The 23,005-nt window shown below is 46.7% G+C and overlaps 2 protein-coding genes across 7 annotated transcripts in view; both read right to left on the bottom strand.

The window, feature by feature from the left end:
• VWA2 (von Willebrand factor A domain containing 2) overlaps positions 1-10,440 on the bottom strand; it is a 48,736-nt gene extending 38,296 nt beyond the window's left edge. The window contains exons 1-2 of one of the 3 annotated variants that reach the window (XM_039237583.1): positions 10,375-10,440; positions 549-610 (exon numbers count right to left, since the gene is read on the bottom strand). In XM_039237583.1, coding sequence (XP_039093514.1) covers positions 549-600 — 52 coding nt within the window. In that variant the 5' untranslated portion in view covers positions 601-610; positions 10,375-10,440. Of the gene's footprint in view, positions 1-548; positions 611-9,814; positions 10,186-10,374 lie in introns of those variants that run through there. The other 2 variants (XM_039237584.1, XM_039237582.1) reach the window with 2 other exon arrangements.
• Positions 10,441-16,256: 5,816 nt separating this feature from the next.
• TDRD1 (tudor domain containing 1) overlaps positions 16,257-23,005 on the bottom strand; it is a 49,309-nt gene continuing 42,560 nt past the window's right edge. For 2 of the 4 annotated variants that reach the window (XM_039237568.1, XM_039237569.1), the window contains exons 22-26: positions 21,732-21,899; positions 20,012-20,239; positions 19,358-19,407; positions 19,189-19,276; positions 16,257-16,663 (exon numbers count right to left, since the gene is read on the bottom strand). In XM_039237568.1, the coding sequence (XP_039093499.1) occupies positions 16,518-16,663; positions 19,189-19,276; positions 19,358-19,407; positions 20,012-20,239; positions 21,732-21,899 (680 nt within the window). In that variant the 3' untranslated portion in view covers positions 16,257-16,517. Of the gene's footprint in view, positions 16,664-19,183; positions 19,277-19,357; positions 19,408-20,011; positions 20,240-21,731; positions 21,900-23,005 lie in introns of all 4 variants that reach the window. The other 2 variants (XM_039237570.1, XM_039237571.1) reach the window with 2 other exon arrangements.

The following is a 23,005-nucleotide window of genomic DNA, read 5'->3' as shown; positions in this document are numbered from 1 at the left end:
TTATTTATTTCTAGGAGAGAGAGAGAGACAGCGTGAGCAGGGGAGGGCCAGAGAGAGAGGGAGTCACAGACTGAAACAGGCTCCAGGCTCCGAGCTGGCAGTCAGCACAGAGCCCGACGCGGGGCTCGAACCCACGAACCGCGAGATCATGACCTAAGCGAAAGTCGGACGCTTAACCGACTAAGCCACCCAGGCGCCCCGTAAATAGACATTTTTTAAAAAGTGTTTGTTTTTGGTTTTTATTTTAGGCAGAGAGAAGGCGGAGTGGGGTGGAGAGGGGCCCAGGCAGTCAGAGTTGCATTTTGAAACGACTGCTCTGTGGCCAAGGGGCTGCAGCAGAACCAGGAGCACCCAGGGTGACCACCCAGAGGCGGGGCTGCTTTGGTTGGAAGAGTGGTCCAAGCACCAGATGACAGGGCTTCTGCAAGGCAGGGGGCCACGGAGTGGAGAGACCCCGATGCCTTCGAGAGACCTCCAAAAGTTAAAACTGACAGGATGTGAAGCAAATCACACCCCTCAACACCTCACCCCTGCCCGACAAGGCTTACCTCCAGAAAGCAGGAACATGACGATGACCTCCAGCAACAGGACGGAAGGCATGTTGATGTGACTATGGGCAGGATAAGAAAAAAGTATCAGCAATTAGCTCTGTGCATCCCCAAGTCATCAGTAACACAACTACTCAGTCTCTTCCGGGGTACAAATGTGACCTTGGAGTCTCCTCCTTCCCACAGTAACTGTATAATCCAGGAAAAGATCCAAACTCCCTCAAAGTCCTGGGAGACCACGCCAATGCTTTCAAAGGCTGACATCTTCCCCAGACACCCGCCACCCAACCCCCCAGCTCCTTCACAGACTCCCGCAAGGGGTACTATTGTCCCGGGTCCTAGCTTGGCGTGGCCCCTGACCAGCCACGTGACCTCGAGTAAAGCCCCCTCCGTCTCATTGCCTCCATCTCTTAGGATGAGTTAGAATCAAGGAGACTGAAGGTATGACTGCCAGTGTCCTAATTTTCTGAAACCTTCTAGCAAGATCACAACGTCTACACCCTCTAAATTATTTATTAAAAAGTAACATGGCTGAGGAAGTCACCAAAAGGTTTTTAAAAAATTGCCTAGTAATGCTGATAGTATAGGTAACATTCAGTTCCACGGGGCTTGATAACGATTTTTAAGGGAGGTAAGGGTCGGAAGTGAGAGCTTTTAATAAGAACTATAGACTATAACTTAGATGCTATAAAAGCACATACATGAGGTATACTTCTAATTTTAGCTGTGAGGCCCAAGAAATGATCAATATCCTTTTCAACCACAAAGATAGGATGTAAAATCTAAACAGTCTTACACTTTAGCACGTGGACATGCAGTATAAGAACTGAAAGGGATGAGGGGCGCCTGGGTGGCTCAGTCGGTTAAGCGCCGGACTTCAGCTCACGTCATGATCTTCTGGTTTGTGAGTTTGAGCCCTGCATCAGGCTCTGTGCTGACAGCTCAGAGGTTGGAGCCTGCTTCGGATTCTGTGTCTCCCTCACTCTCCGCCCCTCCCCCAGTTAAACCCTCTCAAAAATAAACATTAAAAAAACAATACATCTCCCAGCCGCAGCAACAAAACAGAACTTGACATTCAGAGGAGTCTGAGCAGGTTGAGAGCAAGGGCTGCCTTGAAAACTGAATTATCCAAGAAATAGACTTTTTTTTTTTTTTTTGCCAGAAAGTTTAAAATGACCCAACTCAGGTTCCTATAGGTGCCATTGCCAGCCCTTACTTGGAACCGTAGGAAACCTGAATCAACCGTGGGGACTGCGTCAGGGGGCAGCACCTACCGCTCAGGTCTGTGTTCCTACTCTTGGGGAGCAGACTCCAGGGAATGAGAGGGACGCAATGTGTGAAAGGGGCAACTCACCGTGAATGAGCCGGACACACCTGAGAGATGAAGGAAGGGGTCACAGAGGCTCGGAAGCGGGGAGGGGGGTCCCAGACAGTCCCACAGCTCAGGTCTCAGCCCCTAATCTAGGGTGCTTGCTTCTAACCATACTGCTTCTGGAGCGGAGGGGAGCTCAGGGCCTTTGAGCCACGGCTCAGGACTCCATCCAAGCTGAGACAGCAGAGCAGCAGAGGACAAGGGCAGGTAGGGACCACGCCTGCCCCCGGGTGGCACACAGCCCGCGGCCGGAGTCTGAGAACCCGACTTCTCATCCGATGCCGTGGTCCCTCATCTACAAAACAAGGAGTCTGGACCAGATGCCGCTAAGGTGCCTTCTGGTTTTCAATCTCTCCATCACGGACCCGTGATGGTCAGACCTTACTCCACTGAACATTCAGCTCCTTGGAGTTCACACCCGTCTGAAACAAAGTGAATCAAATGTCCCAACCAGCCGATGGTCTTTGCACGTCAAATGACTGTGAGGCTCCCATCTGCACCTGATCTGAGTGGCCAGTGGAGAAGCGAATCTTACAAGAGCGAGAGAGTCAGAAGCTTCCCAGACTCACGGAGGAGGGGAAGACGGACAGAGAGGATGCAGGCCAGTGCAGCCCACACGATCCCCGCTGGCTTCCAGCCTGGCACATGCCTTCCTTTCCTCTCACTCCACACAACACATGAAGGGCAAGTCCCCGCCTGCCACCTGGGAGCCAGGCCAGGGCGGGGCAGAGGGACGGGGGCGGGGCAGTGCTGGCTCTGTCTTAGTTGGGCTCAGGCTGATTTTCCCAGGTCACAGCCTCTGACCCTGGGCACGTGCAGGGCCCAACGGTTTGAGTTTTCCATCAAACCAGGATTCCAGCAGCCTCCCCAGGCTGCCGTGGGGACGAGAAAAGGTTCCCGCCGCCTAGGAAGGCACTCAGGAAACACGGGGCCCCTCCCTCTGCCAGGAGACAAACCCAAGCCATTTCATCCCGCTCTCTTCCGTGCCCTGGCATGCCCAGGCCAATGCTTTTTGGAATCTCCTAAGTTTCCTCTCATTAGGACAAAATATACGTTGGCAATCTGCAAATCCATGCGAGAAGTCAGATGCCTCCCGACAGGTGTCTGGACCACCCGGGTGCTGGCTCTGGGACCTCGGCGGCAACCCCCCTCCCCTGCGCCCGCAGCACAGCCCACACTCCAACTGCCTGCTGGGGTGTTTTCTCACCTGCTCCGTCTCTGCGGCAGCCCCAGCCGCCTGCGCTGGTCTGGCCCACAGGAGGGGAGATGCGTGCCTGCTGGGAAAACTGAGCACCATCATGCCTACTTCCAGACGAATCTCTGCGCTCACTACACTCACTGCATTCCTTCTTATGCTCTGCGCTCACTACACTCACTGCATTCCTTCTTATGCCAAGATAAACGAAATGAATGCGGCTTCGGTGCCGGTGCGGTATTAACAGCACTCTGCTGTCTCTTCCCACCTGTTAAACGTTCGGTTTACCACACCTCCCCTCCCCCCATCACAACTTGCTTGTGGTACTAATTCGAATTCTAAATATAGCCCAACATCAAAAAAAAATTTTCTTAATTCTTTTTTAATGGTTTATTTATTTCTGAGAGAGAGAGAAACAGTGTGGGCAGGGGAGGGTCATAGCAAGAAGGAGACACAGAATCTGAAGCAAGCTCCAGACTCTGAGCTGAGCTGTCAGCATAGAGCCCGATGCAGGGCTCGAACCCACAAACCTTGAGATCATGACCTGAGCCGAAGTCGGACGCTTAACCGACTGAGCCACCCAGGTGCCCCTCAAAAAAATTTTTTTAAAAAGATGCATCGCATAGTAAAAATCCAGCAGCTACTACCATCCAGTGAGCATGCTTAATCTTCTCTCTTCTCATTCTCACAGCCAGCCACCGAGAGTATCTCCATTCCACAGATGACAATACTGAGGCACAGAGAAATTGTTTGGCCCCAGGGTACACAGCTAATAAGTGGATCAGACTCCCTTCTGGCCTGCCAGTGATCTATTCAACCCATCCCCTTCCTGATCCTGGGGAACTAAGGTAGGGGAACGGAGGTGTAATTAAAAATCTGCTGCCTGAATCCTGCCCTCTGGCAGTCTTCCACAAGCTAATACCTGCCAGCAACTCCCATCCTCAGCAGTATCTATCTATCATGAGAAGATTTCCAGAACTCTCTGCATTCTTGTGCAAAGTAGTCAGGAGTGGTCTGCATCTCAGGGGCAGAGACAGATCATTCGTTGCAGGTGTGCCTTGTCAAGCCTTTTCCATTGCAAAACGCCTCACTCATCATTTGTTCTTTTCTGATCCATTACCTATGCTAATTCCTGGCTCCTGGGACTCTCACTCTTAAGACTCTTCACCACCGCCACCACCCCCCATCTTCTCATGTGACTGCTGTGTTCAAATCCCGCTTCCACCGAGGACAGCGGGTAAGGGAAGTTTGCTGCAGGGCTCCGCAAAACTCTGCACCAACCAGGGATTGCATTTCCCAAGACACCAGAAGAAACTAAGGCCGAAACAAGACTACTTTTGGAAATGAGGGGCCAGGCCGGCAATGGCTGCAGGCAGTTTTGCAGGACAATGCCTACCTTCTCCTTTAGGGCCGGAAATGAAAGGAGTTCAGGGGTGAAAAAGCAAATGACTTCTACCTCCTTACAAAATGCAATTCCAACCCCAAACATCAGATTAGCCCTTGGCAGCCTCCGCTCAGTCAGCGGGATGGAAATCTGAGCCCTTTACAAGAACACGCAACACCTGAACAGGAAGACTTTAAAACTGGAGGTAAAAGCATGGAGCCAGGAAGCCCTTGCTGTCTTTCACTGCGACAGTCACCTTCCCTTGTCCTTTTGCTAAAACACTTGGTCAAGCTCAGGAGGTCCAGGGAAGTGGGCCACATGCTTCTAGTTTGATAGAGCAGAGAAAGCTTGGGGGGGGGGGGGGAGGGGTGGAATCATGCTCCCTCCAAAAGAATCGCAAATCGTTAGAACCCAACACTCTGAGAACCCAAAGTCAGCACCAAGGGATGAACGATGCACCGTGACAGATTCCCTGCTCAGATGGGCCTGGATCTCAAGGCTCCCACTTGCGCCGCACCTGTGAAGAGACACTTTTAGCTTTTAGAGAGAGATGTTGGTGTTTGTTTTGGTGGTTATTTGAAAACCCTTCGTTTAATTTGTACAGGACCCAAGTTCATTGGGCTCTGGGAAGCAGAAATATAAGAGAAGGCACACAGGACCAGAAATCCAGAGACAGAATTCCAGACTGGTTCTGCTTCTAACGTTTGACTCTGCAAACGGTAATGTTCCCTGACTCAGGATCATTCATCTGTCAAACTGGGGTGCATCTTAGTTTCAGGAACTCGGGCAGCATTATAAAGATCTAGTGAAATCGTGTGTGAATGTCCCTACTGGTAAAACACTTTCTAACTGTACAATTTTCAAGATTTATTACATTTATAGGTTAATTTCATATAACATCCATAATCCCATAGGGTAAACATGATCCTTTCCATTTTTCTACATTGTCTACATGAAAACGGTCTTGTAGAAGTTGGGACCCAAGGTCAAAGAGCTGGTGAAGCACAAGTATGGAGTCAAATCCAGGTCCTGATGTGCACAGCTTGGCCGTGACAAAACGCGTGCAGTACACAGAAAGAGAACACAATCAGATGTCAGGAAGCCTGAGTCTCTCAGCAAATTCCTTCACTCCAGTCTTTCAATTTCCTTCCCTCAAAAACGGAGGTGCCATCACCCATCCTGTTTACCTAAAAAGGTTGACGCCAGGATGACAGGAGATCACAATGCCTTCCTGGGTGAAGGCAATGGTTCCTAAAGGGAGAGCAGGGAAACCCAGGTGAAGAGAAGGGGCCTGGGACAATAATCATATTGAGGGCAGGCTGGCAGGTAATTCCGTGGGTGGGAGAGGAAGCCATCTGGAGCTGTTTACAAGACGAAAGGGTAAACTCCAAGGAAGGGACTTCAAGTGCATTCCGCTCACCCCGGGAGCTGGCCTGGGGTGATGCTGAAGCATTAGCCTTGTGGATGATGGCAGGGTTTTGTTTCATTTGCAAAAAAAAAAAAAAAAAAAAAAAAACAATACCCTTGTAGGATAAGTTTAAAAGTTGATAATTTTGTTACATTCCTCCCGATGAAAACTTTTTAAAAACTGATCTGTGAAAGGCAAAATTACAGAAATCTGTACAAAAAAGTACAGAAATCCACTGTTCTAAAACACCTCACAAGGATGCTGACCCTTCCAGTGATATATGAAATTTCATTCATTCAAGCATCTGAATGAATGACCCCGTGCCCAGCATCCTGTCAGGTGTTGGGGATACAATGAAAATAGTCTGTAAGGGACACACAAGATGAGACATCTGTAACAAAAGGCTTTTGTAATTTCACCAGTTTATCCCTGATGTCAGCACCTGCCAATTAATGACTGTACCATTTATGCAGCTCATTAAAAGCCTAGCAGTCCGGGTTCCTGGGGGGCTCTCCCATTCGCTCTTGGGTCTTCTTTCACCCTCTCAAGGTCTCAGTTTTCTTATCTGTAGAAACCTGGACATCTGTGACTCCTTTCAGGGAACCAGAGCCAACTGAGGGAAGGAAACAGCTATCCCAAGCTCAGGAGAATAGACCAAAGTCTAGATTTAAAGGCCAAAAAAGGTCACCGATGGTTTTCAGTTGATCAGATGGGTGTGATCAAGGAAAGAATCCCCCTCTTTCTTCCCCAGGATTTGTCAGGGGACCTAGTCTGGAAAATTCTTACACCATTGGGAGACAGTTATGGGTTGAATTTCTAAAAAAGAAGCTGGGGTGCCTGGGTGGCTCAGTCGATTAAGCCTCTGACTTCAGCTCAGGTCATGATCTCACGGTTCGTGGGTTCGAGCCCCGTGTCGGTCTCTGTGCTGACAGCTAGCTCACAGTCTGGAGCCTGTTTCAGATTCTGTATCTCCTTCTCTCTCTGACCCTCCCCTGCTCATGCTCACTCGCTCGCTCGCTCTCTCTCAGAAATAAAACATTTTTAAAAATTTTTTTTAAAAATAAAAAAGAAGAGCAAGGGCGGTATCCTTGGTGACAGTCAGCCGCATCTACAAATTAACTACCCCCCACCTTTGCCAACTGCAGTGGTACCTCTGTTGACTTTTCTGAAGAAAAAGAAGGGAGTCTTTTCTGACCCTGAATAGCCAAAGTAATATTGAAGAAGAAAACCAAAACAGGAGGCATCACCATCCCAGACTTTAGCCTCTGCTACAAAGCTGTCATCATCAAGACAGTATGATATTGGCACAAAAACAGACACATAGACCAATGGAATGGAATAGAGAACTCAGAATTGGACCCAAAAATGTACAGCCAACTAATCTTTGACAAAGCAGGAAAGAGTATCCAATGGTAAAAAGACAGCCTCTTTCACAGGTGGTGTTGGGAGACCTGGACAGCAACATGCAGAAGAATGAAACTAGATCACTTTCTCACACCATGCACAAAAATAAACTCAAAATGGATAAAGGACCTGAATGTGAGACAGAAAACCATCAAAGCCCTAGAGGAGAAAGTCGAAACAACCTCCTAGACCTCAACCGCAGCCATTTCTTACTTGACACATCCCCAAAGGCAAGGGAATCAAGAGCAAAAATGAACTCTTGGGACCGCATCAAGATTAAAAGCTTCTGCACAGCAAAGGAAACAATCCATAAAATTACTAGGCAACCGACAGAATGGGAAAAGATAGTTGCAAATGACATATCAGATAAAGGGCTAGTATCCAAAATCTGTAAGGAACTCACCAAACTCCACACCCAAAAAGCAAACAATCCAGTGAAGAAATGGGCAGAAGACATGAACAGACACTTCTCCAAAGAGGACATCCAGATGGCCAACAGGCACATGAAACGATGCTCAGTGTCCCTCCTCATCAGGGAAATACAAATCAAAACCACACTGAGATACCACCTCACGCCAGTCAGAGTGCCTAAAATGAGCAAATCAGAGAACTCTAGATGCTGGCGAGGATGTGGAGAAACGGGCACCCTCCTACACTGTTGGTGGGAATGTAAACTGGTACAGCCCCTCTGGAAAACAGTGTGGAGGTTCCTCAAGAAATTAACACTAGAACTCCCCTACGACCCAGCAATAGCACTGCTAGGAATTTACCCAAGGGATACAGGAGTGCTGATGCATAGGAGCACATGTACCCCAATGTTCGTAGCAGCACTCTCCACAATAGCCAAAACATGGAAAGAGCCTAAGTGTCCATCAATTGATAAACGGATCAAGATGTGGTTTATCTATACCATGGAATACTACATGGCAATGAGAAACAATGAAATCTGGCCATGTGTAGCAACATGGATGGTCCTTGAGGGTGTTATGCTGAGCGAAATAAGTCACGCAGAGAAGGACAAATGTCATATGTTTGCACGTATAGGAGGATTAGGAGGAACTTAACGGAGGACCATGGGGGAGAAGAAGGGGGGAAATAGAGGGGGAAAGGGAGGGAGGCAAACCATGAGAAACTCTTGAATGCTGAGAACTGAGGAATGATGGGTATGGGGGGAAGGAGGGTGATGGGCATGGAGGAGGGCACTCGTGGGGATGAGCACTGGGTATTACATGGAAACCAACTTGACAATAAACTATTTAAAAAAATAAATTTAGACTAGAAGGCAGAGCTTGGAAAAGAGCATTATACACTGAGCAGACCTTGAATAAGCAAAGAACTTGGCACTCTCAAGGAACTGACAGAGGCTAATGGGGCTGGGTCACAGCGAGCCAAGCCGAGAGATAGATGAGGAGATTGGGATGGTAGGAAGGAGATAAATTAGGCAGCGCTTTAAAGGCAACATCAAAGGTAGCAGGCTTTTTTTACAGAGAACAAACTGATGGTTGCCGGTGGGGGGTGGGAGGCTGGGCGAAATGGGTCATGGGGAAGGGAGGGACAGGCTTCCAGTTAGGAATGACTAAGTCACAGGAATAAAAGGCACACCATAAGGAATACAGTGATATTGTAATAGTGATGTAGCTGGACAGATGGTAGCTATACTTGTGAACATAGCATAGTGTATAAACTTGCCAAATCACTATGTTGTACACCTGAAACTAATGTAACACTGTATCAACTATATTAAAAATATATTTATGGTGACGAGCACTGAGGGAAAAAAAAAAGTCTTTTCCTACTCTTTTCTCAACAAATGCCCATTTCTTAATATAAGGTCACAATGGAAGCCAAACAGACCTTGAATTTTTACACCTGAAATTATAAAACATTTAAAGGTTCTGGGGGTTTTGTTTGTTTAAAAAACCTCATAATCTACAAACTGTGCAGGTTCTGATTATTCAGGTCCAAGACACCAGACACACAGCAGGTGCCCCCACTGAATGGCCCCTCTTGGCTGGAGAGCCACAGATTCCAGAGGGGGCGGGAAGGTGCCCTCCTCCCTTACTTTCTGCCCGGGTGCCCACCAGGTTCTTCAACTGATGCCACCTGGCAAGTTTCAAAGGTGTAATTCTGAGACCCTCCCACTTACTCTCCCAGCAGGTGGCCAAGGACGCAGCCCCCAGGAAGGAGGAATGCAGGAAGGGGGGGGGGTCCCCAGTATGAGAAATCACCACGAGGACTAATCCCCATGGCCCAAGGGCAGAGTCTTCGCTGGGGGCACTCCGCTGCTGGGAAAGTTTCACTGGAGTCCCCTTAACACAGCATAGGCCGTGAAAAAGAGGGGCGCGGGGGGGGGGTTGGGCATGTCCTCTGAACATTTATTTAAAAGGCGACTCCCCTTCCGCAGCCTCCAAATCAAGAGGCTGTGACGGTGCCAACGAAGAAGGTCGAGCTTAATACATGGTTCCCTCCTCCACCCACTGCCACCTAGGCCCTGTCCCCTTACCTGTGGTCCGCCCCCGTGGCTCTGCGACCCCGTGCCCGAGTTCCAAACGAGAGGCCACTCCCGGGCCCGCCACGCTCCGCGGCCCCGTACGCGGGCCGGGTCTCCCGGGGCCGGGGCGGTGTGCGGGGCGCCGGGCGGAAGCGTGCGCCAGGTGCGCTCCCGCAGGCGCGCAGGTGACTCCGGCTTCCCCGGGGAGCGCGCGGGCCTCGCGGCCGCGCTCAGGTGCGACTCAAACAAACAAAGCCGAACAAAGCCCGCAACGCCGCTCCGCCGCCGCGTCCGCGCGGGCTCCGTGCGGCTGGGAGGGACGGCCGGGGGCCGAGCGTCCCCACCCCGGCAGCGCGGACAAGCAAGCGGCTTCCCCCACCCCGCCCGCAGGGCCCCGGGCGCGGAGACCGCTTGGGCTCTGCGTCGCCGGGACGGGAGCGGCGGGGAGCGCACGGCGGGACGCGCGCCCTGGCTGCCGGCGGGCCCGCGGGCTCCGCTCGGCCCAGGGGGCGCTGCAGGCCCGCGGGAGGGGCGCCCCGGTGGGAGCCACGTGGGGCTCCTGTCGTTCTCACCGAGCGGAGGCGGCGGCGAGCGCGGCGCGGGCCGCGGGAGGTGCATCAGGCGCTGCTGGGAACTGGGCCCCCATCGCTTCTCGCGTTTTTTAACGCGGCGTTGGCCAAGATCGGCAAATAAACAAAAAGGGCTAATTTCACAAAAAGGGCTAATTTCTGCGGGGGGTCTCCCAGCCTCTGATCGGTGTGGCAGGGAGCACCGTACCATCCGCTGCCGACTCCGCAGGATTCACTGCTCAGACCCATGCGAACCTGTTGACTTTGGCATCGCTTCTGTTTGTCATGGCAATTGCTGTTTATCTGTCTGTGCAATTACTGCAGCTGGGAGGTAACAGGCGGGCTTTTCTGGCCAGCGTCCCCGATGAAGTCTAGAAGGTGCCTGATTTTTAAAACTCGGATGCCAGGAAGCAAAATGGCATAATGCCTACGCATGGTGAGCACTCAGTAAGTGTTGGCTATTAGTGCAGAACCTATAGGTTTGATAAGTCATCAATAAAGTGTCCTTGCGCCACGTGTGCTCATTGCAAAATAAGAAAACGCCGGTAAGGAGCTTGCAGAACAACACCTGTCCTACCGCCCAGAGGTCATCACTGTTCACATCCTGGTGTCACGCTCTTCCAGCGCCCTTCCGCTTGCCTAAAAACTTACGTTCTTTTTAGTTCAGTCCCTATGTACTGTAACATAACCAGCTGTTCTAATTCTCTTCTTGAACATCTGTTTTTAGCCACTACTTAACGTTCTAATGTAGTTCACCTGCTATTGTGAACGTGAACTTTTAATCATGCAGTTAGATATCTGTGCTTTTGCCCAATCACTTCCTTGAAGTAAACTGCAAGAAGGTAAATTTCTAGACTCTAGGGAATAGGCAATTTAAGGCTTTTGATGTGTAGTGTCACACTGACCTCGGGGAAGATCAACCTGTTTCCTCTTTTCCCCGCCCCCACTTCCATTAGCCTTGTAAATGTCAGTCTATAGACTAATAACTTTTTTTTAACGCTTTTCCTTTTTAAAAACTTTTTAAAAACATTTCACGTCCGTTCTCCGTTGGTTTCCAACTCTCTCAGACTTGACAGCTTCCAGTGAAAAGTGACCTGTGGTCAGGAAATGTTGTAAACTTCACATAAGTGGGGGAAAAGAGGACCCATTTTCACTTAATTCCTTCCAATAACATTTACTGAGCAGCCTTTTTGCCCGTTTTACGTTAAAAAGGAGCCACACTGGAGCCGGACAAGCCATGCAGGAGCACCTACACAGGGGAACTTGGCAGCAGATCTAAATACTGGGCGTTAGAAGGGGCATGGTCTCAAAAAAATAATAATAATGAAAGCCAAATAGGTCATTTTAAATGTTCCAGTAGCCACATTTAAAAAGTGGAAACAGGTGAACTTAGTATTAGCCCAGTAGATCCCAAATATCTTGTGTAATCAGTGTAAAAGAGATATTTAATACTGTCTTCAAAATTCTGTATTATACATTTATAGCACATCTCAATTTGGACTGGCCACATTTTAAGTGTCCAATAGCCATATATGGTGGGTGGCCTGTGTCTCTCCAGACAGAACAGAGGTTTGAGAAGGACAGACCACATCCTGACAAAAGGGGAAATGTAACAGCGGACAGCCCTCTCCCTCACTTGTGATTCATTGCTAAGCTGGCCTCTATCAGCACCCCTTTGCCTACTGAGGTTTACCTGTGAGAAGTTAAATTTCAATTCTGGATGTTCCTGATAGTTTGATGGCTTTAATTGGAGGGTAGTTCACATTTTCATTCCATGATTAAGAAATAAAGGGCTACAACTGTAAATACCGGTGGCGAGATTAGTTCTTTCAAACTCCTCCACATCAAAGTATAGTCAGTCTGTCCCAGATGCCTATCAGATCTTTCTATCAGATGTGCATTCGGGGAGGAGGGAAATGCAGGTGGCCCAAGCTATGGAGACGGAGTGGGAGACTAGCAGGGCTGGAGGCTTTTTACCCAAAAAGCTTGGCAACCCCTCCTTTGTGAAGATCTGTAGAAATTTTAAAAAGTCACTCTGAAGGGCCATCGTCCCAAAGAGTCTGTGAGCCCCTTCCTTCCAAGGACTTTGCTCATCTTTGCAGCCCCAGTGCTTGCTGACGGTGAGAGTCCTTTGCCAATGTGAATCGCGCCGTACAGCAGGTCTCGGTGGAGAACACACAAGGCACGAAGACAACTGTGAATTTCACGCAGAGGTAACGGAACTCGAGCACTCAGCGATACACAGTGGGGACACCAGATGTTGTGGAATGACCACAGCTTTGGAAATGAGGGAGTCTGGGATTCCCCCGTTCAGCTCCCTTACCTACTAGCTTTGTGACAGAGGAAAGATGCTTAATTTTTGACTGCTCTGTTTTCTGGCCTATGAAATTAAAGGTTCATGAGTACAACGGTTCTCAAACCTGTGGAAGCCCCCAATTTTTGTACCCACCCCCATCATTTGGACCCCCAAATGATGAAAGGTGAAACACGTATGAAAAGCCCCAAAGGAGATGTTACAGAGCTGTAAACATGGACTTCCCGAAACCCTCTTGAGAAGTGAAAGAACAGGCGACAGTGCGTATTAAATGACCAGGAAGCCATCCCAGAGGAAATCAAGGGCCTGATTCTGCAGTGCTCCACAGGCAGCAAAAACCATGGACCCGAGGGCAAGAAGAGAGAACAAAGTAGTGGCCGCAGGACATGAGGAATAGAAACACTGCATCTCGAAGACCAGACCCTTAGGCTGGGGGTAGACACCAGTTGCTCTAAGGTTTAAAACATACAACCCAGCTCTGTCATGACAGTGAGAATTACACATAAGGTTACTGGATTTGCTTTTCGGAAATGTGATGCTTTCTGGCTGAATCAGGGAAACACGGAATGTCACCAAAGGCAAAGGCCTGGGTAACATCAGTCATTCGACCCACACCCAAACCCGCGTAAGCACTCTCCTTCAAACTGCCAATTCTTCCAAATTTTATGTCTTCCATTTCACACATGTATGAATGCTTTATGGGTTCACTGACTGCATTTCTAGAGGAATCTAGGCACACCCGTGGGGGCGGAATGGGCTTCTGACTTCGAATTAGCCTCACAGTCGGTCTCACTTCCTGGAAGGCTTCCTATCACTGCTTGGTTTTAAAAAAGGCATCATCCGAGTCTCACAGTAAAAAGGGAAGCACAGGAAAATGGCCGAGGCAGGGCAGCTAAAGTCCTCAGTGAAACCCAAATCCAGGTTATCTGAAAGCTACTGCTGAGGTCAGAGAAGCTTCCCACGGAGGATGGACTGCAGTATCTAAACAGTTGACCAAGGTTCGTGGCAGCAGACAAATGTGTTGGTTCTCTGTGCAGATGTGCAGTAACTGAACCTCTTTTTAATCCAGCAAGCAGAATCACCCTCCAGGGGTTGAAAGCCCAGGACCACAGGCTTCCCTCCAATTCCCTTTATCTGAAAAAACAAAGCAAAAGCCATCCTTGAGAATCCTGTATGTTTAATGAGTAAGCATTGCTTGGGTGCCTGGCCGGCTACGGGTCCACCAGCAGACGAGTAGCCTAGGCGAGCCTCTCTGGCCAACCCCCGAAGGGCTCAATTTGCCGTGTCCCGGCAGTAGCTGTATCATTGATGAGCCCAACAGTTACACTATTGGTTGACTGCTCTGGGCTAGCAGCCTCCCAGTATTCGGCCTCAAGATCACTTAATTCCTCTCCTGGAATCTGGCTGTTTAGGGCCCTGCAGAGAAGGATCCTCACCTACTGGTTTTCTGGAGCATTTACTATATAGCAAGAGAGCTCAAGTTCAGAAAAAGAGTCCCCTTCATTCACAGTTTTCAGGCTTTTACATTTCTAGTTGCCCCAACAAAAGAATTCTACCAAAAGAAAAGGCATATCAAATACACCTTCTCAGACACACCTTTATCACAATATTTACATGTCCTTTGCCATGGAATAATTTGTTTGGTTATATGGTTTCAGCAATGTGGTACTTATCTGACTGAGCTACATATTTTGAGGGAAACTGAACACCAGGTGTGACAGATCACACACGGCCCTAATAATTAGAAACAGCACCTACTTCAATCTCAGGCAAGTAGAGGTCAGTAAATACTTGAATGTTAATAATGTTACAGTAGGTCCATCAAAAATATAGCTATTGCTAGACCCAGCAATTGCACTACTAGGAATTTGTCCAAAGGATACAAGAATGCTGATTCGAAGGGGCACATCCACTCCAATGTTTACACAGCACTATCAGCAATAGCCAAACTATAGCAAGAGCCTAAATGTCCATCGACTGATGAATGGATAAAGAAAATGTGACACACACACACACACACACACACACTGTGGAATATTACTGATCAAAAGAATGAAGTCTTGCCATTTGCAATAACATGGATGGAACTAAGTGTATAATGGTAAGTGAAGTCAGGGAAAGAAAAATATCTGATTTCACTCATGTGGAATTTAAGAAACAAAATAGATGAACATACAAAAAGGAAAAAAACAGGGAAACAAACCATAGAGACTCTTAAATACAGAGAGCAAACTGAGGGGTGCAGGAGGGCTGTTGGATGGGGGATGGGCATTAACAAGGGCACTTATTCGGATGAGCACTGGGTGTCACATGTAAATGATGAATCACTAAATTCTACTTCTGAAACCATTACTATGCTATGTGTTAACTAGCTTGGATTTAAGTAAAATTTTAAAAAGTAAAGTGGGTCCAGTATAGGATTATGTAAAATTAATCCAGATCTTTAATTGTGAAACTAGTACTACAGACAGTATTAGTCTCTTTTGGGGAATAAGAAACGGCTGAATCACCATATTAAACTCCATTTAATTAAACTCTTTGTATTCAAATTTCCAGCACCATGTAAAACCTTGGAATCTTAAACTTTAGATTTTTTTGTGCGTGTTCTCTGACTTGCTTCTCTACTTTTCCACAATGAAAAGGCCAATTTTCTGATTCCACAATTTTCATTTGTATTCTCACCATGGCTGGAATTGAATGGAGAAAGAACGAAGCATCCAAGGCTCCAAACATGTACAAATAAGAAAAAGAAGTTAGCAAATTAGCCCTAAGAACACAGGGTTGAAAAGTGAAAGGATTTTGAGCAAAGCAGCATACATTTTTATCTAATAAAGGCACATCAGGATGTTTAACTCAGTTGGTTAAACATCTGACTTCAGCTAATGTCATGATCTTGCAGTTTGCTAGTTCAAGCCCCACACTGGGCTCTGCGCTCACAACACAGAGGCTGCTTGGGATTCTCTCCCCATCTCCCAAATAACTTAAAAAAAAAAAAAAGCCACATCAATGCTCAACTTTTTACATGAAAAAATTTTCCATTTAATCTGGCTAACGCATATTATCAGAAGCAAAATAAATGAAGTCTTAAAATTTCTTGAGTTGGTGACACCTTTTTAGGTTATGAGTCTGATACTAAATCATGGACAATTTCCCAACAGAAACTTATAGGCTGGCCGGAAAGTCAGCTGGCCCATAATTCTGCACATGCTTAGGAGAAACTAAGATTCCTTTATGTGCTTCAAGAAAAATACATACTCTAACTTCAATTTTTAACTTAAACTAACTGTATTTGTACCTCAGGAAATGTAAATCCTACGTACAATAAAAAGTCCAGACAGTGGCCGATCTGGAAGCGTTGGGACGGCAGAAGCAGAGAAAGTCCCTTCCGCAGCTGAGGAGGGGTTGAGCGCCCAAGGACAGAGTCTGTGCCCAGAGGCCACAAGAAAAGAGATCCTAGTCAGGATGGAGAAAGCAGTTCATGACCTCAAGAGTGGCCATTTGGAAAAGAGGAGCCAGGACTGAAGCAACAACAAGCCAAACAACATTTATTAAGTGGAAGCAGCAGATGATGTCAGAGAGCAGGGCATGTTTTATTACCAAGTATTTCAAACATACAGAAAAATCCAAACGAACTCCTGCATCTATCAGTTCGATTTATCTGTTAGTAACACGAAGCTCTATTTTCTTCAGGGTTACCTGTAAGTCCTAAAAATTTATATTCACAGTAGAAAATCCCTATGTATCCCTTCCCGATATCCCCATGAGTGCGGTATGAAACTTTCATGCAAGACTTATTTATTTGGGAGGAAGAACTCAGAGGAAAAAAACAAAACTACCCAACCCAACAGAAGAGCAGCAAGCACACAGAAATGGAGGCACGGAAGACAACTTTCACAACAGACACGCGGGATGCTGTGCTGCCTCTAAGTCTGGCCTCCGGTGTTTCCCCTAAGCGTGGATCTCCGAGACAGACTGCTTCTGAAAGAGAAAAATCAACTCTCATTATGCCTTATATGGACACTCAATCACTATGCTTAATTTCTAAAGTGCAAGCCAACCAAAGTGCACGTTTGAATCAGATCTGTTACAGAAATCCGCCGCCACAGCGCTGTGCACTGGCCACCGTGACTTAGACCGCCCCCGACCGGAGCGAAACAGAGCTGTGTGCGCTCTCCTTCAGATGCGGAACGCTACAGTGACTTATGTGCTCCAGTACTTATTTATCATGTCTTCTGTGACAGTCACCACGGCATTCCTGGTTGGGCAATTTTACGGTTATTAAAAAATTTCTCCAGAAAAGACGAAACACTTCCATTTTAAACACATTTTCTCTGTATCTAAGATCAATTTAAAAGAGTGAATATTTAACTGCATTTTCACTATAATGCAGTATACTTAAGCAACCATGTATGTAATTTTTAATTTTTTTTGTCTCAGTTTATCCATTTATTTTGTGTAAGAGAGAGAGAACACGAGCATGGGTAGGGGGGAGAGAGGGAGACAATCACAAGCAGGCTCTGTGCCATCCGCATGGAGCCCAATGTGGGGCTTGAACTCACAAACCAAGAAATCATGACCTGAGCCGAAACCCAGAGTCAGACACTTAACCCATGGAGCCCCCCAGGCATCCTGTGATTTTTGCTAATGTAACTCCTGGAAGGGTGAGGAGCAAAGGACACTGCAGCACAACAGGCCAGGAAGCAGCTAGGGGCAGCAGAGAGAGCTGAGCTTAGAGTCTACGACCTGGTTGTGTGTGTGTGTGTGTGACCTAGTGCGGCCATTCAACCTCTCTGAGCCTTAGCCTCATCTGTATAGTGGGGTCATACTTTCTTTTCAGGGCTACTGTAATGATTAAGTATGTAACTAGATGTTCAAGTGCTTTTAAAACAATACATAAGGTGTTACACCATATTCAAATGTAGATAAAACATGTATTTACTTCCACAGTAAAGGAAAGGCCAGTTCAACTACTATTCTTTAAATCAAGTTGTGTCTTTTTTTTAAGCAAGGTCTTCAATTTATGTAGAAACAAAAGCAAATACAACTTTCATCTCGTGTGGGTAGCACTCTCAATATCCTTATGAAAAAAGCCTATTACACAGATAAAAACTAGGATGATTTGGTGCTAGGACTACATTCCAGAAGTCCATGTCATTGCATGTCCCTTAATCTATGAAATTATCATTAAACTTAAGATTTTACTTTAAATTGTTTTTAAGATTTTAGACTCAGGTACACAGGACATCCGTCAAGCCTGAAATGGAATGTATCAGAAAGGACTGAAGGTTGTCATTGCAATGGTAAGTCGGCATTTATTAGAAACAGCCCAAAACTTCTGAAGGAGATACGCCAGGAGACTCAAAACTATTGCTCTAGCATTAACGGCACTCTGCTCGGAATTCAGCTGCACTTTGTTAGAAACAAAACCGCTATACGTTACCACACGCACAAAGTGTGTGAACTCACGCAACAGGCCCCTGCTGGAGAGTCCGCGCGCCCACACAGGGCAGCACATCCCGCGGGCCGCCTGCAAAGGTCTGTCTGCCGCGGGCTGCGCTGTAGCCACCGAGAGCGCACGGAGTCCAAGAGCCTTTGCTTTTGGCTGGAATTCTATCAATTCGACATTGCAGGATTCGACAATTTCATTTTAATCAGAAATTCTAACTGGCTACTGGTCACAAAGTACTTCTGAGGGCTCTCTTAGAACAAAGCATCCCAGAAAAAAAAAAAAAAAACACACCCAAAAAATGTGGGGGAACTGTTGTTTAAAACTCACCAATTATCATTTTTTAAAAAAAATTTTTAATATTTTATTTATTTCAGAGAGAGAATAATTTTTCAGAGAGAGAGAGACAGCGTGAGCAGGAGAGGGGCACAGAGAGAGGGAGACACAGAATCTGAAACAGGCTCCAGGCTCTGAGCTGTCAGCACAGAGCCCGACGCGGGGCTCGAACCCACAAACTGTGAGATCATGACCTGAGCCGAAGTTGGACGCTCAACCGACTGAGCCACCCAGGCGCCCCTCATCTTTAAGCACTAGAATCACCACCAGAGAGTAGGTTTTGTTTTGAAATGAAATACGCTATCGGGGAAGCCCATTTTCCATTCTTGGCCCTTTAAAACCTCTTCACAAAAAGTGCTCCACATCTTTACAGCAACATGCAGGAGTGAGAGTTCATGTCCTACAAAGACTTTGAGGCAAAGCGTCACCTCACAACAATTTTTACAAGTCCCTCCACGCACCACTAACGTCGGCACCCAGAAGCGACCAACAGTAAGGTGAACACCCCTGGGCTCAGTCCCGCTAACCGCCAACTTAAGATTATCAACTAAAACTTGGGAAGACAGAAAACACACTACAGCCAGACCTCAGCTCATGAGGGGACAAACTAGAGAACAGCCTCACGACGTGCTTCACACACTCAGCTCCACCCTGACGCGCCTCGAGGGGTCCTGCTGGTGGTCACAGAAGTGGTGAAAACATCAAATTTAACTTACTTAACTCTTCAACAATTTTTTCATTTCAATAAATTTATTTTGACTGATTGGATTGTTTAAGAGGAAGAGAAGAATCTGTTCGTGTTTTTCAACCTATGGGCAGAAAAGAAATAGTATTATTTCATTTCTAAAAATGTAAGGAGTATAATTTCACTTCAGAGAAATTCAACCCACTTGTTTCCGTAACTCTGTGCAACAGCAATTCATCCTACACGTCTCAGTTTCTAGAAGCAAATACAAAAAGTCGTTAGACAGCATACACCATACCTAACAGAAACACTGATGAGGCTGGATATGCACAGCTGGGCCCCTTAGGCACAGGTTCTCACTGTAGAGGACTTGATCCATTGCTTCTCATTTGGGCTTTAATATTTTCTACTACTGTGTCCTAGTTTTCACCAAGTTAATGCCCTCCTCTCCAGGATTTCAGGTCCTTTGCCTATCATATATGGGCTACCTCTTCAGCCGAGGGCAGGCCTGCCAAATAATCATCTTGTGAGATAACCAGAAGATCTAACCTAAAAAATGCAAACTCTTCTCACTTTGGTCAGGGGCAAAAGTAAGCTGGAAGGTATTCTGAGTGCGAGACACTCCTAAGGATCTTGGGCATCAATCTATCAGCAATGCCTCTGCACCTAAGCTAAGGAAAATCTGGACCGGGAAGCCAGCCTCCACCCAGTGTGTCCCCATGCCACAGGACTTACACAGGGGGAAGAGGAAGGGAATGTGACCACGGAGAGGAAGGGAAGTCCAGGTCACCTATAGGGATTACATCTGTTCTCGCTTACACTTGACATCTGTCATTAATTAAACTTGAAAAAAAGATACCTGTATTGAAAGCACTTTGCTTTTTAGATGTGGTATTTTTTGTCAGACCATAAGTCACCAGCTTATCAGATATACTGACAGTACCATTTTCAGAGCATTTCTCAACTGACACTGTATGGACATTGTTTGTAATTCCTTTTACGGAAAGCATTACACACTGATTCAGCATGAAATTTTTTAGTAGTTCTATCACTAACTGAGAGCAGCTTCCATTCAATTCCATTAGTCCTGGGGGGAAAAAATGGAAAATTAATCTTCAAGTTCCTTAAAGAAAGATAAATATTTACATACATCATCTAAAGATAATAAGGAAAAGGGTGCCTGCGTGGCTCAGTCGGTTATGTGTCTGACTCTTCAGTTTCAGCTCAGTTTGTGAGTTTGAGACCCACCGCAGGCTGCAAGCTGGCTTTGGTGGAGCCTGTTTGGTATTCTCTCTCTCTGTCCCTCCCCCATTCATGCGGTCTCTCTCCCTCTCTCTAAATAAATAAATAAAAAGTAATAATAAAGATAATAAGCAAAAGCCTCACTTACTCCAGCTGGGTTTAGGTACGCTTTGATGTACAATAGCCGTTGCATTAAAAAAAAAAATCACTCAATAAATATTCATTGATCCCTATGATGTATCAAGCACTAATCTGAGTCTGGAGGGAATAAAACAGACAACAGTCTGCTGCCAGGGACATACGTCCTAATAGGGGTGGCAAATAATAAAGATAATTTTCCAACTCTCTCCCCATTCAAGGCAGACTACGAGGTAATGAGTGAGCTATTATCTGCTGGGAGCGCCAGGTAACCAAATCAGGAGTAAGAGTAAAAAGCTACTTTAGCATTTTTGTTCGCTTTACTCAAACACCAAATGAAGGAGCTGAATATATGCAGATACAGTGCACAGGAAATTAGCCTGAATGGTGTCGTCTGAATGTTTCTCGTCTCTTAAGAGCCACGACAGAGCAGAGAGGCCCTCAGATAAGGGTCAGAAGGCCCAGCTCTCCCTGCCCCAGCCACTTCTAGCTGTGCAGCCCAGGGCCAAACACAATCTCTGAACAGCGATGGGCTAACAATATAATTTTTGTGAGAATGAAATAAAGAATAGAAGATATGAGGGGCGCCTGGGTGGCTTAGTCGGTTAAGCGTCCGACTTTCGCTTAGGTCATGATCTCGCGGTTCGTGGGTTCGAGCCCTGCGTCGGGCTCTGTGCTGACTGCCAGCTCAGAGCCTGGAGCCTGTTTCAGTCTGTGACTCCCTCTCTCTCTGACCCTCCCCTGCTCACGCTGTCTCTCTCTCCTAGAAATAAATAAAAAATAAAAATTTAGGAAAAAAAAAAGAATAGAAGATATGAATTTTTTTTAGTATACTCTGCTTGATGTTTAGAAATCTGGGGGGCGCCTGGGTGGCTCAGTCGGTTAAGCATCCGACTTCGGCTAAGGTCATGATCTCATGGTGTGTGGGTTCGAGCCCCACGTCGGGCTCTGTGCTGACAGCCAGCTAAGAGCCTGGAACCTGTTTCAGATTCTGCATCTCCCTTTCTCTCTCACCCTCCCCTGCTCACGCTGTCTCTCTCACGCGCACGCACTCTCTCTCTCTCTCTCTCTCTCTCAGAAATAAAACATTAAAAAAATCTGGGAAGTTACTGAAATACCCTTTTGATTCATACATAGGGCTATAAAACAAAGGGAAAACCACACAGACATCCCAACTGGAAAGTGACTTAACTGCCTACCTTCAAGCGAACATTTAATAATTTGGAAAGGAAGCTCCAGATGGCTGGTAGAAATTGGCTGCACTCTGGAAAACGGCAGAGTTTCAATGTTTCCATAGTCTACATAGAGAACTTTCACATCAGCATCTGATGTCTCCAGAACAATGGCACGGTACCAGAAGTCATCATCTGAAAATAGAATGGAATCTTAGGTGAAAAGGTACATTCAATGACTCCCTCCCTCCCTTAAGACGGCTATTCAATTATTTACATCACTGAAAACTTTTGGTTACAGTCCAGATGAAACACAAGCATCACCTCCACTCCTTCCAGAATCTACTAAAAAGACAATTATACATTTAAAAAAGAAAAAAGTACAAAACCACAAGGATAGAGAAGAAGAGAGAAGACAATACTCGAAGACAGATGCATGAATAGAAATGATGTAGAGGTGCTCAACCAAAGCTGGCTGTGGAGAAGCAAAGAAGCATCTTCATTTGCCATCTCAAATCCCCAAGCCTTAATAACTAACCCATTGAGGGGTACCTGGGTCGCTCAGTCGACTGAGCATCTGACTTCGGCTCAGGTCATGATCTCCCAGTTCGTGAGTTCGAGCCCCGCGTCAGGCTCTGTGCTGACAGCTAACTCAGAGCTTGGAGCCTGCTTCAGATTCTGTGTCTCCCTTTCTCTCTGACCCTCCCCTGCTCATGCTGTCTCTCTCTGTCTCTCTCTGTCTCTCTCTCTCTCTCAGAAATAAATAAAAATATTTAAAAAAAAAATAACTAACCCATTGAAAGGCAGCAATAAGGATGCAGCTGAGCATCAGGACCGGGTAAAGGAAGCAGACTTACTTCCCAACATATCTCAACAGACTTTAGTTTATAAACACATTTACACATAACACCTATTTCTTAAGTTGCTAAAGAGAATGATCTCTTTTATGTTCATGTGTTTTAACGAAACTAAGAATGCCCTCTTCATTTCCAGGCAACTGCTCCTACTCAAGGGCAGAAGACTAGAGGTTTCTTCTCCAGAGAGGATGAACCAGACAGACTACTGGACTTGAGCACAAGGCAGTGCAGAGAAGGAAGTTTACCAAGAACACGGTCAGGCAAGCTATGCTCTCAAAGCAGGTGACACCCATCCCAAGTGAATGCACCTCAAGATACTCAACAGCAGAAGTCCCACTCAGTGAAATGGCAGGGCCCCATCACCCTACAGTGAAGGCCATCAGAAGCTTCCAATCAGATGCCCCATCATAAGAGAACAGCCAAGGAGCAGACACTTTAAGAAAG

Source organism: Hyaena hyaena, unplaced genomic scaffold (genome assembly GCF_003009895.1).
Source record: "Hyaena hyaena isolate Hyena2069 unplaced genomic scaffold, ASM300989v1 scaffold_128, whole genome shotgun sequence".
Taxonomy (NCBI): domain Eukaryota; kingdom Metazoa; phylum Chordata; class Mammalia; order Carnivora; family Hyaenidae; genus Hyaena; species Hyaena hyaena.
This window is presented reverse-complemented; position numbering and strand designations above follow the sequence as displayed.